We start from the raw sequence: 15,359 nt of genomic DNA on the forward strand, positions 1-15,359 counted from the left end.
ACCATAAAAACTAATTTGTGTGGAGAAATCAAGTCACATACAACACTATCAATTAAAGCTTGAATAGACTGATATAACTTATCACCCTTGAACTGAACTCTGACTACACTTCAAGTCAATGTTCCTGTGTCCTAAATAAAACCTGGAAATTCAGATAAAAAGTAATCCATCTTATCTTTAAATCTATATTTAGATTTCATGCTCAAATTTCCCGATTATTGATGATAAAAGCCAGAAAAATGTCCGGAGGATCCTACAGGTGAACCCATGAGATGCTCTCATCATTCAAATATTAAAACACCAAATATAAAAAGGGTTTATGCGTCTTAATGAATCCGACATTCCTCGTCAATCTCAGACACGACAACACAAAAGCAGCAATGAAGGGTTTTGAGGCGATACTTTAAAAATACTGTATTTTGGGTCAAACACTCTTACAGAAGATCACACGTTGACATTTCCTTCAAAAAGCAAACAGAAGCCGCTGTTTCACATTTTATCAACATTCAATTCAACGGTCCAGTAAAAAAAAAAAAGATAAGATCACTTTGTGCTATGAAATATGACAGCCCGTTGTTGAAGTGAAGCCCTTTATGGCGACAATATCTCAGAAACTTCATGATGACGAAGTGAAAGCAGCAGAACATCAACTAGTGTTTACAAATCCAGAATTCTTTGGTACTTGTTTTTCTGTCTTTTGGTCAAATTATGCAAATTAAATACATCAATCTGCTAAAAAAATAACTCTTTTGGGTTCAGCGATAATTTAATATGAAACAGCATGAATCACAGTTGAACTGAATGTCCTTTTGTCTTCCTTAAAAGATGAAACTGACACTTCTACTGTTTCTACCACTGCCACCGTCAGTAACATGAATATTTATGCTGCTACTAACTACTGCTGAGTAAGATGTGTGGCCAACACTAACATCCGTACGCATATGTAAAATATACATTTTCAATTAATGGAAAGAAGATATTTAATCTTTACATGTCTCTTTAAAAGCCATCTTCCAGTTTGACAACGCTGAACAGTGTTTGATATAACATGTAGTGACAGAGCAGAAACATTGTTTTTTTCTCTCTTATGTTTTTACAACATTATTCTGATGTTCTGATGTATTCTGCATTTATCTGCTTTTCATTTCGTAGGAGAAAGATTTGATCAACGATACAGTTTTTGCTAATCATGAAGAATTAAATTGTGGCTTCCCTACAACTTAAAGGGGACATATCATTTGTGGGCTGCCTCCTCCAGAGAACATCCTCACTAGAATATACCGCATCCTCGTCTGAGTAGCCCCACTAATGACTTCAGAACTATCCTCTGCAAAGACACAACATAGTTTTTCCTCGCAAGCCAATCAGAGCAGCCTGGGGGGGGGGGGGGGCTCTTAAAGAGACAGGCGCTAAAACGGAGCGTTTCAGACGGAGGATGAAAACAGGTATATTCAGACAGACGGTGTGAGGAAAATAAAGTGTTTTCTGAACATTAAAGCACGTAAACATGTTCTAGTAGAAACCCCAAAATACAAGTACGAACCTGAAAATGAGCACGATATGTCCCCTTTAATATCATTACATTAACATACCGAGTCATGTGAAATAGTTCATGGACACTTCAGCCCTCCGCTGCTAAAACAAGATCATCCACATGCATTACACTTGCAATATGTAAAACAAAGATATTCCCTATTTCTTTTTAACATGAACAATGCCATTGTCACTCTAATACAAGGCAGCTTTGTAACATAACTCAGAATCCCTTTAGCACATGCTACAGTACACCTGCAGCTTCATTGGATCCTGAAACATTTTGACAGGCTGAAGAGGGAGAATTCAAACATCTTTTTGAGGTTTTTTTCGAAAATCCTGCCCCTTTCATATATGTAAATGAGGGCTAATAAAACATTATGAACACCTTTTGAGTGTTTCAGGATTCACTGCAAGGCTACGATGTTGGATTAGATCACACAGGCGTACCTAATAAACTGGTAACTCAGTGTGTAATTTGCCTCCAGATGCAGACGTATCAGCGTTCTTGAGTACTTTCAATGACAAGCATGAGCCCCCACACGCATCTGTGATTAAAGGTTTCAGAAACACTCGCCTCCTAACGTAGTATTTCAGGACGTTTGTTGTATCAGTAGAGTGCTCTTACACATTCTTTCTGCACACGGGGCCAGACGGCTCTGCAGACAGCAGGCTCACTGTGACACAAACCAGGATAAGAGGAGTCCAAATATGGACACGGTCAGATAAAAATAAAAGAGTCGCTGTACTTCGGCCCCGAGCAGAACAGCGAGAGGCCTAAATATAGAACCTTGTGGTTTCCCGTGTCTCGCCTGTGCAGCGGTTCGCTGGGTCGCTCACCATGTCATTAAAATATTGTTTCTCTCCTCGAGAAAGAAGAAGAAGCGCCGCGTTGGGAGTGCAGCTGAATAAATACAGCAGAGTATCATTACACACAAAATAACTTTTGATTACAGCCTCGGTGTAAAATGGCACGTGAGATGCATTGTCCCTCCGACACCCGTCACATCAGGAAACAAGTCATTTCTACAGAAATGGACGTAATCATAATACTCCCTTTTATTGTCTAACAAAGTGTCTCTGAGGAAGGAGAGCACGCCTTCCCTGTGTGCGCTCTGCAGTGTGTATCGCGGCTCCTTTCCTGGGGTTCGGTACCATGGCAGTGTCCCCGGTGGGCTTCGTTTAGAGCGCCCGCTCAGCAGAGTCCAGAGCCAGAGAGCCACAGATTCCTCGTGGATCTGCGGCCTGATACTCTGCGTGCACTCAGCAAGTCCACGGGGGACCGAGGGGAAGGGGGGGGGGGGTGTCCTCTTCCGCCTCGTCAGTACTTATTAATCCCAAAGATCCTCACGCCGTGCAGCTGGGGCAGCTTGGGGATGAGCACGGTGAGCAAGGAGACCGTGTTCACCACGAAATGGGCCCGGTCGTATTTGGTGTAGAAGCTGGTTAGTATGTACCTGAATCAGAGATAAATAAGAGAATATTGATGATTACAAGGGAGGAAATGAGGAACACATTCTCTGCATTCATGTCTGCAAGGTCTTTAGTAAAGAAAAAACTTTAACAGATTAAAATTAAAGCTTTCAAAACATCTCCTTTTTCTAGAAACATTGAGTTTATTCTAGAGGCTACGTAACAGGATGGAAAAAAAAATACTGCAACCTTTAATGAAAGTATTGTCCACTGTCGCATGTTTCCAGAATAATATCGATCTTTTTAAAAATGCCCTTTGTTCCTCTTTTAGAAAGCAATGCTCTTTCACAAAATCACAGCAAGATGTTTCCTCACTCATAACTCACGCGGTGCCAGAGGTTTAATCTGCGAGGCTGTTTCAACACGCCGAACAACAGGATTGCGACATCATTGGAACAAAAATACGCGCAAAAGCAAAAGCTCTGCTTTTTTGCAGAACAACCCAAAATACCGGACATGACGAGCAACAAACATTCAGAAACAAGCCTGAGAAGTGAATCTGAGCCTGACTGTGTGCTGCATGCTGGCTGCAGGACACACAGATGTTCCTGAGTCAATAAGAAACTACGCCGATCTGATATAAACAGCCTTTTTTTAACTTTTTGTAGATGAAACAGCACACACCACTGAAGGGCTTTTGTGAGCTTAGAAATGAAAGGGATTGCACGTCCTGTTCTCTGGCGAACAAGCGAGGACACGTAACGAAGGCCCTGCAGAGACTTTCACAGACGTGCAGCTGGTTTTTCCATCTGGGAGCCGAGAGACTTGACCACCGGGCTCCTGCTGCTGGCTCTGGGTTGTAAAACAAAAAGGACTGTGAGGGCCTTATGTGAAAAACAAAAAAAAAAAAGGAGAAGAAGAAGTGTGCACCTGCAAAAAACTGCTATCGCTACGATGTACATGCTGAGCTGGCGAGTCGACCCCAGGGAGCCAGAGCACTTCCTGTGAACTGAACTGTGCCGTTTGAAGCGGACAGAAAGCAGAAACGGGGTTCTGCTTGAAAAGGTGCAAACGTGGAAGATGTGGCCAGTGTTTCTGTTTTAAATATCCAAAGAAATGAACTAACATAATCAACAGAATGTGACGAGGCTACAGTGTTATTGCCCTGCTGTTAGTTAGCAGTTAGCAGGAGGGAGCTTCGGAATTAAATCATATTTTTCAAAGTAAAGTCAGCAAAAGTACAACTTTGTCTGAACTAAAAGGTAAAAACAAACCAGAAGAGGTGCTGGCGGGTGGGAAGCCAGTGGGGGGGGGTCATGTTATTCTAGTGTTAGGGTCTGTTCCCTCCACCCGTTACCCTACTGAAGGCTGAGCGTTGGGTTCTCGGGGGGCCACTTACAGGACAATCGGTGTGATGGTGAGGAACTTGCGTGACGCGGTGAACTGCACGCCGTAGTCCATCTGCTCCCAGTACGTCATGAGGCGAGCCTTGCCCTGATCCGGGGTCTCAAAGGGCGTCCCCTTGACCGTGTGAAGCAGGAGGTACATGCACTAGAAGAGAGAAAGAAGAGCACCGCTGTAGCGTGAATGTCATACTGCTGACGGATTTAGTCTCGTGCATTCTTGATTTAGAGACCCTGAAACAAGCAGGAAGCCCACAAGCAACAAGTGGACGTGTTCTAAGGATTCACAGAGTAAAGACATCTTTAAAACTGCATGATGAAATACACAAACTATTAAATACACGCTGGCAGTCAGAGACAACTACTTCTGTTTCTGTTAACTTACACAGAAGTTAATGTCAGGAATCCCGTCACAGAATTCACCATGAACACAATCTTTACCGAACCAAAACATAAAAGGTGTTTAAGCTGCCTAACCCGAACTCTACCTTAATTAAACAGTAACATCTGTAACAATCTGCCTCCGACAGCCTGAGGTTGTTATCATAAGTGTCTGACATCATTATGGAAAGAACCCTTCAGAGAAATACAACCCGTTTCCTCACATAGCGCTTCATCCGGTGTGTTTCTTATTGTGTCGTGTGACTTTGTTGGCCAGAAGACAACGGTGGAAACGTGAGTGAGAGTTGGAGAGAGGCGCGTCGGTGTCTTCAGAGTTTGTTGTTATCTAAAATACTTTTTAACGTCCCGGCTGAGTATTTAGAGGATTTCTGCAATGTGGATGTGACGAGAGATTTCAGAACAGAGAGAACAAACGGAGCGGATCAAGCGAAAGTTAATGAAAAACATGTCATTTCTCTGTAGGGTCTTTTCCATACTGTTATCAGACACTTAGAATAACAATCTGAGCTTGTCAGCGGTGAAAACAAACACTTTTACAGGACGTACATTGACGTGAATAATTGCCCTGAACGACTACCCGTTTCCAAAGCTGTAATCCCCACAAAACATGTGAAAATAGGTTGAAAAACACCAAAGTTACCCTTTAATATGGTGCTCCCTAAGGTTGATCAAAGTGTCTGATGAAAGACTGGAGTAATGCCTCAGCCCTTAAAACTAAATGCTGGTTGAAACATACCGACACACGCTCATTAACAAAGAACATGACTAAGAGCAGCGACGCAGCAAAGTTCAACTTCCTGTTCTTCCTAAAACCTCAGTGCAGAGAGTTGTTCCCGTCTGACTCATTTCTCCCAGAGCCTTCCAGCAGTACGTGTCATCCACTGACCCCCCCGCCCCGCTACCGTTCAACACATGCTAGTTAAAAGGAGCCTCCGTCCCACTGACCAGATTGTGGATGAGGTTGGTGAGGGTCCAGACCACGGGGACGCTGGCGAAGGGAACGCTGAGCAGGATGACGTGCAGCAGGCCGATGCCCAGGATGTAGGACAGCCACATCCCCCTGCTGTTCATCACCCGGGTGTTGGGGTTCACCTCGCTGTGCGCCGTGCCCACGTTCATGACGGCGGCGCTGACGCTCTACCCGACCGGTACCGACGTGCCGAATGAGCTGGAACCCAGCTGCTGGCGTGACTGTACGTCTGCTGTGAGATCAAACAGAAAGATTGGGAGGATTATTAAGACGTGTGGCAACTAGCTGAAGTGTGCCTGAACAGTGCATACTGTTATATGAATGACTTCCTCCTAACTCAAGTTGTGCAGTTAGTTTATTGTATAACAATAGCTTCATACATTAAAGTATTTATAATATTACAGTGGAAATGACCAAAGCTGCATTCATTGTGATTGTGACAATAAACAGGTTTTATTTTGAATACATAAATTAAATAAATTCGACCAAACCGTGACTAAAAATGACACTTTGTAACATTAAGTTCCAGTTAACGATGCCTAACTTCTATTAAATCATCATGATGTATCAACACAACGTATTTATCATCATTACTTGTAATAACATTGGTCTACATGTCATATATGTGCTTTTAATTCAAACCCAAAAGCGCCTCAATAAAGCAATTAATACAGCCAATCAGACAGCAGTATTTTCTGTGGCCATGGTATAAATGGAGCTAAAATGTAACTCAGGCTAAAATAAGATCCGAGTCGCTATTATTCTTATTTTTAATAAGAACTGCATAGAAGTCAGGACCTGCAACTGATTGCCACGAGGAGTAAACAATGTGGTCATTCCAGCATGCTGTCCTGTAAGTTGCCTCAAATGTAACTGCTGCACAATTATCCATAACGTGGTTACAAAGATCTACAAGTGGAGATAAAATATATATATATATACATAAATATCTCTCTCTCTATATATACGTACATGTGTCAGTTAGAAGTGAGGAAATAAATCTGTATACTCACAGCAGAGGGAGAAAAAATGGCTTCAACTCCGACCTGTATTGGCTCTAGTCCGTTATCCCAGTTTGCGTCTCATCGATGTAACTGGTACGAGCACCGGGAGACTGGCGAGGCTCCGGTGTTTCCATCAGCCATCCGGTAACCGTCTATCGGCGCCGGTGCGTGCTGCTGAGCTCTGCTGGTTGTGTGTGTGTGCGCGTGTGTTAGTGTGTGTGTGTGTGCGTGTCCTCGTGTCGACACATCCACTTTTCCTCCCTTCGTCTTCCAGACAACAGCTGGTGACAACACAGCCCAGCTCACGATGTCACGTCACCGCTACTCGTTGTCACGGCCCCCAGTAGTTCACACTCTGCCGTGATTGGCTGCTGCGTGTCACGTGGACGACGCTGGCCTATCGGCGTTTAATGCGTTTTTAAAGGAGGTGGACCGCGCCCCCCAAAACCGACGTCACGGCGGAGGCGGGATCAGTGGAAACGGGCATGACTGACACTTTAACGGTAAAATAAATATAAAAAAGTAAATGAGGAAATAATTAATTTGTGACATTAAGTATCCCTTTAAAAAACAATGAAAAATCTTTATTAAAAAAAAATGGATCCTTTTTTTTCTCTGTATAATTTTTTAAGCAATATATATAAATATATAAAAAATATATATATATATTTTTAAATATTTGTATATATAAAAAAATATATAATTTCTATATATATATATATATATATATATATATATATATATATATGTATTTTTTAAAAATATTTGTATATATAAAAAAATATATATTTTATATACATATTTTTTTTATATATATATATAAAAGAATATATGTTTTATATATATATATATATTTAAAAATATTTTTATATAAAAAAAATATATATATATATAAAAAAGTGTTTTTTACAAATATATTTAGAAAAAAAAGTCCTAGGATTATGATACAATGATTTTTTCTCTTACTTTTACAGCAAACGTATACAATATTATGCATTGCAAGCAATTTAACTCATGTATTCTTGCAATATATAGTATAAAAAGGGCAAGACTAAAAGTACACTGCCATGCTAGTGGCTCTGTGAAGCTGTACTTAAAATGTGAATATCAAAATGTTGACGTGATCACAATGCTAACACAGTGATGTTAAGCATTAAACACAAAGTACAGCTGACGCTTATGGGAATGCCAATAGGTTTGTAGGTATTTGGTCATAAACCAAAGTATTGGATAAATAAAAAAGGGACCAATGGTGACACTGAGAAAAGTAAAATGATCCCTTAAGTCTTTTCAATACATCTTGAGGGGGGAATGGATAGCTGTAATACATTTTCATGACAATCCATCCAATAATTGTTGAGATATCTTAGCAGACACATATCAACCTCATGGTGGCCTTAAGGATTAAGTCAGGGAATCATGAGTACCAATGTACCCGAGTAGAGAGGAGACCTTGCTGGGCTGATAGTCTGGCCCCCAAAAATCAAAGATCAACAGTGTCATGTTCTCGATCCAAAGATAAGTCCAAATACTAATTTAGGCCCACAGTAGCCCGAGGCCAAAGGGGTCAACTGTGTTCTACTAGCATGTGATGTTACACGACACCCACTGGTTCTAAGGGTACCCCTGTGATGAGTGGCATGAAACAGGTTCGGCCCGGCCGACAGCAGACTCTCTTGCGCTCATGGCCTCGGGGTGCTGTAGCCGTGTTTGGCTGTGTAAACCTAGAGCTCTGTTCATATGCGAACTGTGGATGACAGAGCTGTGAGATCATCGCTGGCACTGGAACAATGGCCAAATACGTGACACTGATAAAACAGACCTCGGGAGGGGGTGACGCCTACAGACGTCATCTGGACATTTATCTTTTTTTTCTAACTAGAAAGAGTGCACTCAGATCTCTGCCAGGTGTGTCTGCAACCACCACGGCTGTGTTGTGTGATGTAAGGAGTTTAACCCACAATAGGCTAACCTCCTGTCCAAACACCAATGGGCTGTAAAGCGTCCTAAAACACACTTCCATCAAACTCAAAAAACAAGCTGCAACAAGTCGAAGTTCAAGAAATTGTACAATCTTGGCAAAAACTGAATCAAACCCACCAAGCTGTCCGCCGGTGTAGCAGTGTTTACATCAGATCCTTAATCCGTAATGTTGCTTTTATGCTTTGTTGTGCAGCAACCGACTGAAAAAAACAACAAAAAAACAATTCACACTCAGCCAAGCGGGAGCGAGTATCTGATCTTTGACGCAACAAAACTTTGGCTTCCATGAACGATGATACAATCAAATCTTCAAAGTGCTGCAGTGGTATCCAGTTCCTCCCGACCACATATTTAATAGGTGTTTAGATGCGTTCCTCCGTGGACTGCATTTCTCTCCACTCTGGCTCAGGCCCGCGGGTCATCTGGCTGAGCCTCTCAGACGTAACGTGACTCTGATAACACCACTCGTGCCAGTGAAGAAGGCTTTTAATGAGCAGATGCATTTCATGTTGAACTTTGTTCTGACAGCAGCGGCTGTGAAAAAGAAAAAAACATTCTTCGCCAATGACGCATAAAGAATTTACACTAAGACATATCTGACTGTTCATAAACCTGCATGTAATTATCAGCTACAATTATACAACTTTAATACAGCACATAACCTGCATATCTGTCGGGGAGGACCAGGACTGTGTGCTTACTCTACATGTTTGAATTTGATGATAATCATAATTGAACTGCTCCAAAAACATGTCATACTTCAACGTTTCTTGTCGTAACATTACTTTTACTTCCTGAATGCTGCTTTATAGAGCCAGCATTATATATATCTCCCCCTGGTTGTAGCTAATGGTTTACTAGAGATTCAAACTTAAAATTGGCACATGCAGCTTGAATTAGTGATAATAATAGAAGTCTTGATAATAAATATTTGGAGGAAAATACTAAGCTGTTGGTTCTTTGTTGTAGCTGAGAAAGCGATACATATATATACATATATATATATATATATATATATATACATATATATATATATATACATATATATATATATAGCAACGTTCTTATCTGAGGAATTTAACGTTACATCCTTCAGTGTGCCGTCAGTGTAGAAACTTAATCCCAAACATTAGCCTTTAATTTAACAAACCGCAGGATGAACAGCCCACAACATTCACTGCTGTACAGATGTAGAAGCTTCACATTCTGCTCCTGTTTTTAGAACAATACAAGATTTGGAAAACAAAAGCTGTTCTTACTTTTTCATGTTTTGCATCATTTTAAACTAAACAACTTGCAGGACAACCACCGCTCCGCCCGGCTTGATCTGAACTAAGCAGCTGGAAGTATCAGAGCGCTCAAACTGACAGCAGAGAGATCGATCAATGAATCCTGTGATGAAGGTGCTTTAGCCTGAAAGCTCAAATAAAGCGTCCTCTGCATCGATCTACGTGTGTAAATATCTCTTCCATCACATTAACAACTTACAATCTTTGGATTCTGGTAAATGAAGACGGACATTTCTGTTGACTGATCAAGAAAACATCAGAAAGAAGAGTTAGTTGCAGCTCTAGTCCTCATGTCACCGTCGCTTCCTCTCAATGCTTCACGCTCACAAGACATCTCACATGTTCTCCATCTGGAGCTTCTGATTGTGTTCGACCAGCAGGTGTCACCGTCTACACACGTTTAACTGTGTAACTTTAACACACAGCACAGTGGTGAAGTCAGAATAAAGGGATAATATTCAAGCAATGCTCGTCCTCTGTGTGTTTCTACTCGTACATATTTTTATAAAAGGCTCTACATCGCTGCGTACCGTGAAGTCAATGTTCATGATGTCACAGCGTGTCTTTTCATATAAAGAATAACGATAATTCACCAAACAAAGCTAAGCAGTGTGGTTGTAGTCTGACCGTCGCTGCATGCGTTTGCGTGCTAAATGAAAGCTTTACGTCCTGATGTACGTACAGTACACAGTTATGAGTACAACAGGCTCAACGCAACACATTCAAACGTTTATTCATTCATCTGGATGGTTAAAATGTGAAGATTTTGTTGAACTTTAAGATAATTTTGGAGGCTGTAGTTTGTGGTGGTGTTACTATATACACTAGTAGTCTATTCGTCTACTTAACACTCACAATATACAATATTATATGGAGCATTTATTGTACTTCTCGTCTTTTGTACGCTGTAAACTGTAATCTACTGTAAATTACAGCACTCCCCACCGACATGTATATTCTTTGAGTGGTGAACAGCTGAATTAACATGCAGTGAAGCCAAAGAGGGGATTTGTTCAAACTCAACAGAGCTTATAAATATTATTGAAAAGAAAAAAAGATTCCCAACTTGCTCTGTAAATCTAAAGGGTAACTGATTACTTTTTTGGCATTTTTCCAGTTACCATATATCTCTTCAAGATGTCTGTTTCAGCGATTCAATATAATAGAACAAGACGAGGAAATGGCAGTAAAAATGCTCCAGAACATTCATTTAAAATCCACTTTTCTCACGTTTTCCTTTTTAGACGAGGCCTGTTGTGTTTTGGGTCGCGATGGTTTGATGTTTTTTTTAAAGTAAGTTTGGGAAACACTGCTCTGCAGAATACTACTTTATTCTATTGCTGTTAATATCAAGCGTTCCTGCGGTCAGTGGTGTCGGTGGCTCGTGTGGCCTGTAGAGGAGCTGGACCATGTGAGCCGGGGGCCGCTCTCTCCAACAGCAGAGGTGGACTTGTGACCCAGGCGGGCTTTGGATGATAGCCTCGCTGGAAAAGGCTGACGCAGGGAGTCCATTATTGCCCCCGGAGGAAGCTGAGGATTAGAACACCAAAGAATTTCAATAAAAGAAGTGTCTGTTTGGGGGTCGGGGAGGGGCAGAGGGATGGCGGTGGTGGTGGTGGTGGTGGTGCTGGTTTGGGGGGGGGGGGGGGGTTCCCCTCATTGTCCCAACAGTGATTGAGAGCAAGAGGAGGGGAGTGGGACGGCATTGTGTTCGCAGCTCCTCTGAAGAAGGTGGTTATTAGGGGGGATGGCTAAGGAGGGGTGAGGGACGGGGAGGCTGTTGACTCTTCATCTTGTGTGAACAAAGTCTCTGGCACATAGCCCTCTTCTGTCCCCTCCTGTCCTGGACTTCCCTTGTTTACGAGTGCCATGAATTCTGTCCCTCTCGGCGGGGACCCCCACCAACTCCAACCTGCGCCGCCGCACATTGTGGGGGCTTAAGTGCCCTTTAATTAGGCCGCCTCAGTGTCCGGCTGAAGGCCGCTGAGGGGTTTTAGGCTCTTTCCCTGTGGGACCTCGCTGAGCGGCTCACACAGCTTCCCTCACACAGCCCAGGGATGGAGTGTTTGCCGCTCTAATGAAAAAAGGGTTTATTTGGGGGGGAAGAGCCCTTGTCGTCTTTGTCCCCCCCGTCTTAAAAAGTCCTGACAAAAGGCGTCGATATTATCCCCGACACTCTCCCATTTCCAGGACACATTAGCGAGGACTCTAGAGGTGAGGCGGCAGTCTCTCGGCCGGCGAGAGCCGCATGACTTCCAAACTTCTCCCGTCAAATTCGTGACGGTAAACACGATGCGCTTCCTGTGCAGACGGAGCACACCGGGGTTTTATTAGCATCATTATCTGGTGTCAATTTATCAGGCAATCACTTCACAGATGGAGGCAAAAGAAGATCCGTGGTCATGAATCTCAAAAGGGAGATTTCCAAATGTTTTTACTTTATGTAGAAGAGCGTGTATTCATGCCAAAAATAAGTAAGCAGCCAAACGCATGCACGGCTTTGTCATCGTGATGGAGCACATTTAATCATCATAACAGCAACAAACAAACACATAATCCCGGGCATAAAGAGGGAAGGCGGGCACAGAGACATTGGGAATTTGCCGAAACCGCTCCGGCAAAATGAGTAATTTCTGGATGCCCCTTTGTGTGAAGAGCTTACGGTGCGAGGGCTCTGAAGAGGGAGGAGGCAGCGAGGGAAGGATACAAACATGGGAGCAAGTGAAATAAAGTGAAAGATGGAAGGAATGAGAGACAAGAGAGAAGGGATGAAAAGAAAGTTTGTGAAGGGAGCAGGGCGGGATTGGGCGTGTTCAGGAACATTTTTCGCTACAGCCCAGTGTGTGTAGATACCCTCCTAATCCTGGTTTTATTGGCTGCCTGTGTCCAGCCATGCTGGTCGGATTGAGTGGGGAGGGTTGAGAGGTGGAGGGGGCGAACACATGTCCTCCTTTGTGGTAATGCGCTGATTAGGCCTGAGAAAGAGCCGGACCTGGTTACGGCCTTTCTCAGGTCACCGTAGAAACCGACCCAGTAGGGGGGCCGCTGTGTGCCCCCCCCCCCCCCCACACACACACACACACACACACACTCCCTCCTCCTGTGCAGTAGGTACTGGTGCAGACACACCGAGGCCTTCCTCTGCAGAGGTTTGCATGAAACAACCATCGCCTTCCAATCTTCTTGACCCTAAAAATCGCTGTTACAGTTCTTCACCCCCCCAGACAGTTCGCGTTGCACTTGTGGCCTCGACCTGGGAAAACGTGGTTCCAATGTTGTTCAGATGCAGACCGCAGACTGATTCCTCTCGCCTGCACTCGTAAATTAGACCACTGTCGTAGCCCAGAGCTGAGCTCGGCACATTTCTGGCGATGCCGTAAAACTCGACGATGTTCGTGATGGGAAACAGACCCCGCGTCGTCGTCAGCAGCGCTCCGACATGCTCCACCCGAGGCCTTGAGAAGCCATCTTTTTTTGTTTGTTTGTTGGTATAATGTAGAGGACTACCCACCACGGCTGGCAGGAGAGCGCGATTCATACAAGTTTCACAAAGATATCCATCAATTATTGTCACATTTAGAGCCCCCCCCCCCTCCTTCCTCTCAAACGGGGCGGTAGGTCGAGTGCTGCTCACTCACTGCCTGTTTCCCGATCTTCTTTGTTAAGGAGGAATAAAACACTCCACTGCTGACCTCCAGACTGTGGTCACCGCTCTCTCTCTCCCTGCAGAGTGCACGCTCCCAGCCCCTGCTGAGCGACCTTCCAGCCCCCTTTGGTCCTCTCTGAACTCTCTCTCTCTCTCTCTCTCTCTCTCTCTCTCTCTCTCTCTCTCTGGAGGTCCTCAGCAGAGAGACCTCGGCCCCCGCAAAGCAAGAAACAACAGAGATGTTTTATAACTCAACTAGAGAATACTGTACCAGAGAGAGCAGCTCTGTCAGCGTAGAAAAGTAATCCTGTGACCCAAACCAATCGAACCAATCGAGGGGAAATCGAGGGGAAAGCTGTATTCTTCTTTTTAAATAATCATCAGTAATGTGGATATAATGACTAAGCGGGTAAAGACAAATAATAGAACAGCTATAACAGTGTGGTAATTCAGAATATTACATCACTTCATTGTTATGCAGCCTTCAAAACCAGGAAAAGACAACACTCATGGATATTTAAGGATATCCAAAATAAGACTTGTGTTGGAGTGACGTGTCCGTGACAAACTCGGTATTTAACGACAGAGAAAGTTTGATATTCGAGTCGCCTGACTTTAATCTACGACTGAAACAAACGCAGGTATCAAATGTCTGCAATTGAGTTTGGGGCCAGGAGAATTATTTCCATTCTGTTTTCAGTTCTTTTTGTTGCTACAATATCAAATCCAGAAATGGCATTAAAGGCTGTGTTCCACACGGCAGCACACACTCAAATCTGTCAGGTAATCCATCCGCTCTCATCACTTGTAAACAGATTTCTAATGTGTTAAGTGACAAAGACAAAAAGGCCTTCAAGTCTCATAAAAAAACTATGATTGTGCTGATTTAATCGTGCCACAAACGAGGGAACTGTCCTGAAATTCATCTACAGAAACTACAACCGGAACACAGACTTCTACAGTAACATGTAATGTTCTGTGAGGAACTTTGTCCCGATGAAACCCTTCACTGCTGCTTTCACAAATGTGGTCGGCGGTCGTTCTTTCCACGACTGACTGATAATCCTTTGAGACAAATCTCCTCACTAGATTGTGATCACTCTGTTTGATCTCTGCCGGGTATCTTGTTTGCATTCGTCCTGATCAGTTTCCTTGCGTGTGTGTGTGTGTGTGTGTGTGTGTGTGTGTGTGAGAATCAAACGCACTGGTTACTTCAGGCTAAGAGGTCCATCACAAGTGTCCCACCCTCCTCCTTCGCTCTGTCTCTCTCTCTCTCTCTCCCCGTCTCCGTCCTCCCCCTCGTCCCCGCGGCTGCTCGCCCCACAGCCCCATCACAATGACAATAGTATTGATGTAAAATGTGTCGCCTTTGGGCCGCTGGATGCCTGGCCCAGCCACCGCCGCAGTTTATGGCTTTATTGTGTCCCCTTTTATGTCCTTCCCCTGGTGGGGTGGGCGGACAACAATTTAGAAAATTCACTGTATATATATATATATATCCCTGTGAGCGGGACGGAGATTATGCGTGTGTTGACGTGTGTGTGTGCACAGTATTCACGTATATCCGGATCAATTAGTCAGGGCACAACCCCTAAAAAAAATCAATGTGTCAACATGTACGTCAGCTCAACCCCCCGAGCTGAGTCTTCTGCAGGAGACGCTGGCTTTCATCCCTCCGTCGACCTAAACGGAGGGACTTTTCTTTTTTTCTCCCCT

General features: G+C 43.5%; 1 protein-coding gene across 2 annotated transcripts; it reads right to left on the reverse strand.

Annotated features, from left to right (window-relative positions):
* Positions 1-397: 397 nt before the first annotated feature.
* ormdl3 (ORMDL sphingolipid biosynthesis regulator 3) lies at positions 398-6,993 on the reverse strand. 2 transcript variants are annotated; one of them, XM_079183049.1, is made up of 4 exons: positions 6,735-6,993; positions 5,697-5,950; positions 4,346-4,497; positions 398-2,990 (listed from the first exon to the last, which is right to left on the reverse strand). In XM_079183049.1, exons 2-4 carry the CDS (start codon positions 5,868-5,870, stop codon positions 2,855-2,857), a joined length of 462 nt encoding a protein of 153 aa, XP_079039175.1. In that variant the 5' UTR covers positions 5,871-5,950; positions 6,735-6,993; the 3' UTR covers positions 398-2,854. The 2 variants fall into 2 exon arrangements, with proteins under 2 accessions (XP_079039175.1, XP_079039174.1); XM_079183048.1 differs by having other exon boundaries at positions 5,697-5,953.
* Between the last annotated feature and the right edge of the window lie 8,366 nt (positions 6,994-15,359).

The sequence above is a fragment of the Pholis gunnellus genome (genome assembly GCF_910591455.1).
Source record: "Pholis gunnellus genome assembly, chromosome: 21".
Taxonomy (NCBI): Eukaryota; Metazoa; Chordata; class Actinopteri; order Perciformes; family Pholidae; genus Pholis; species Pholis gunnellus.

Excerpts from the sequence above, each read along its gene's own strand:
- ormdl3 (XM_079183049.1), bottom strand. The coding sequence starts at position 5,870 with ATGAACGTGGGCACGGCGCACAGCGAGGTGAACCCCAACACCCGGGTG. Across the intron at positions 4,498-5,696 it reads CCAACCTCATCCACAATCTG|TGCATGTACCTCCTGCTTCA; the intron begins GTCAGTGGGACG and ends TCTCTCTTCTAG. Across the intron at positions 2,991-4,345 it reads ACCATCACACCGATTGTCCT|GTACATACTAACCAGCTTCT; the intron begins GTAAGTGGCCCC and ends TCTCTGATTCAG.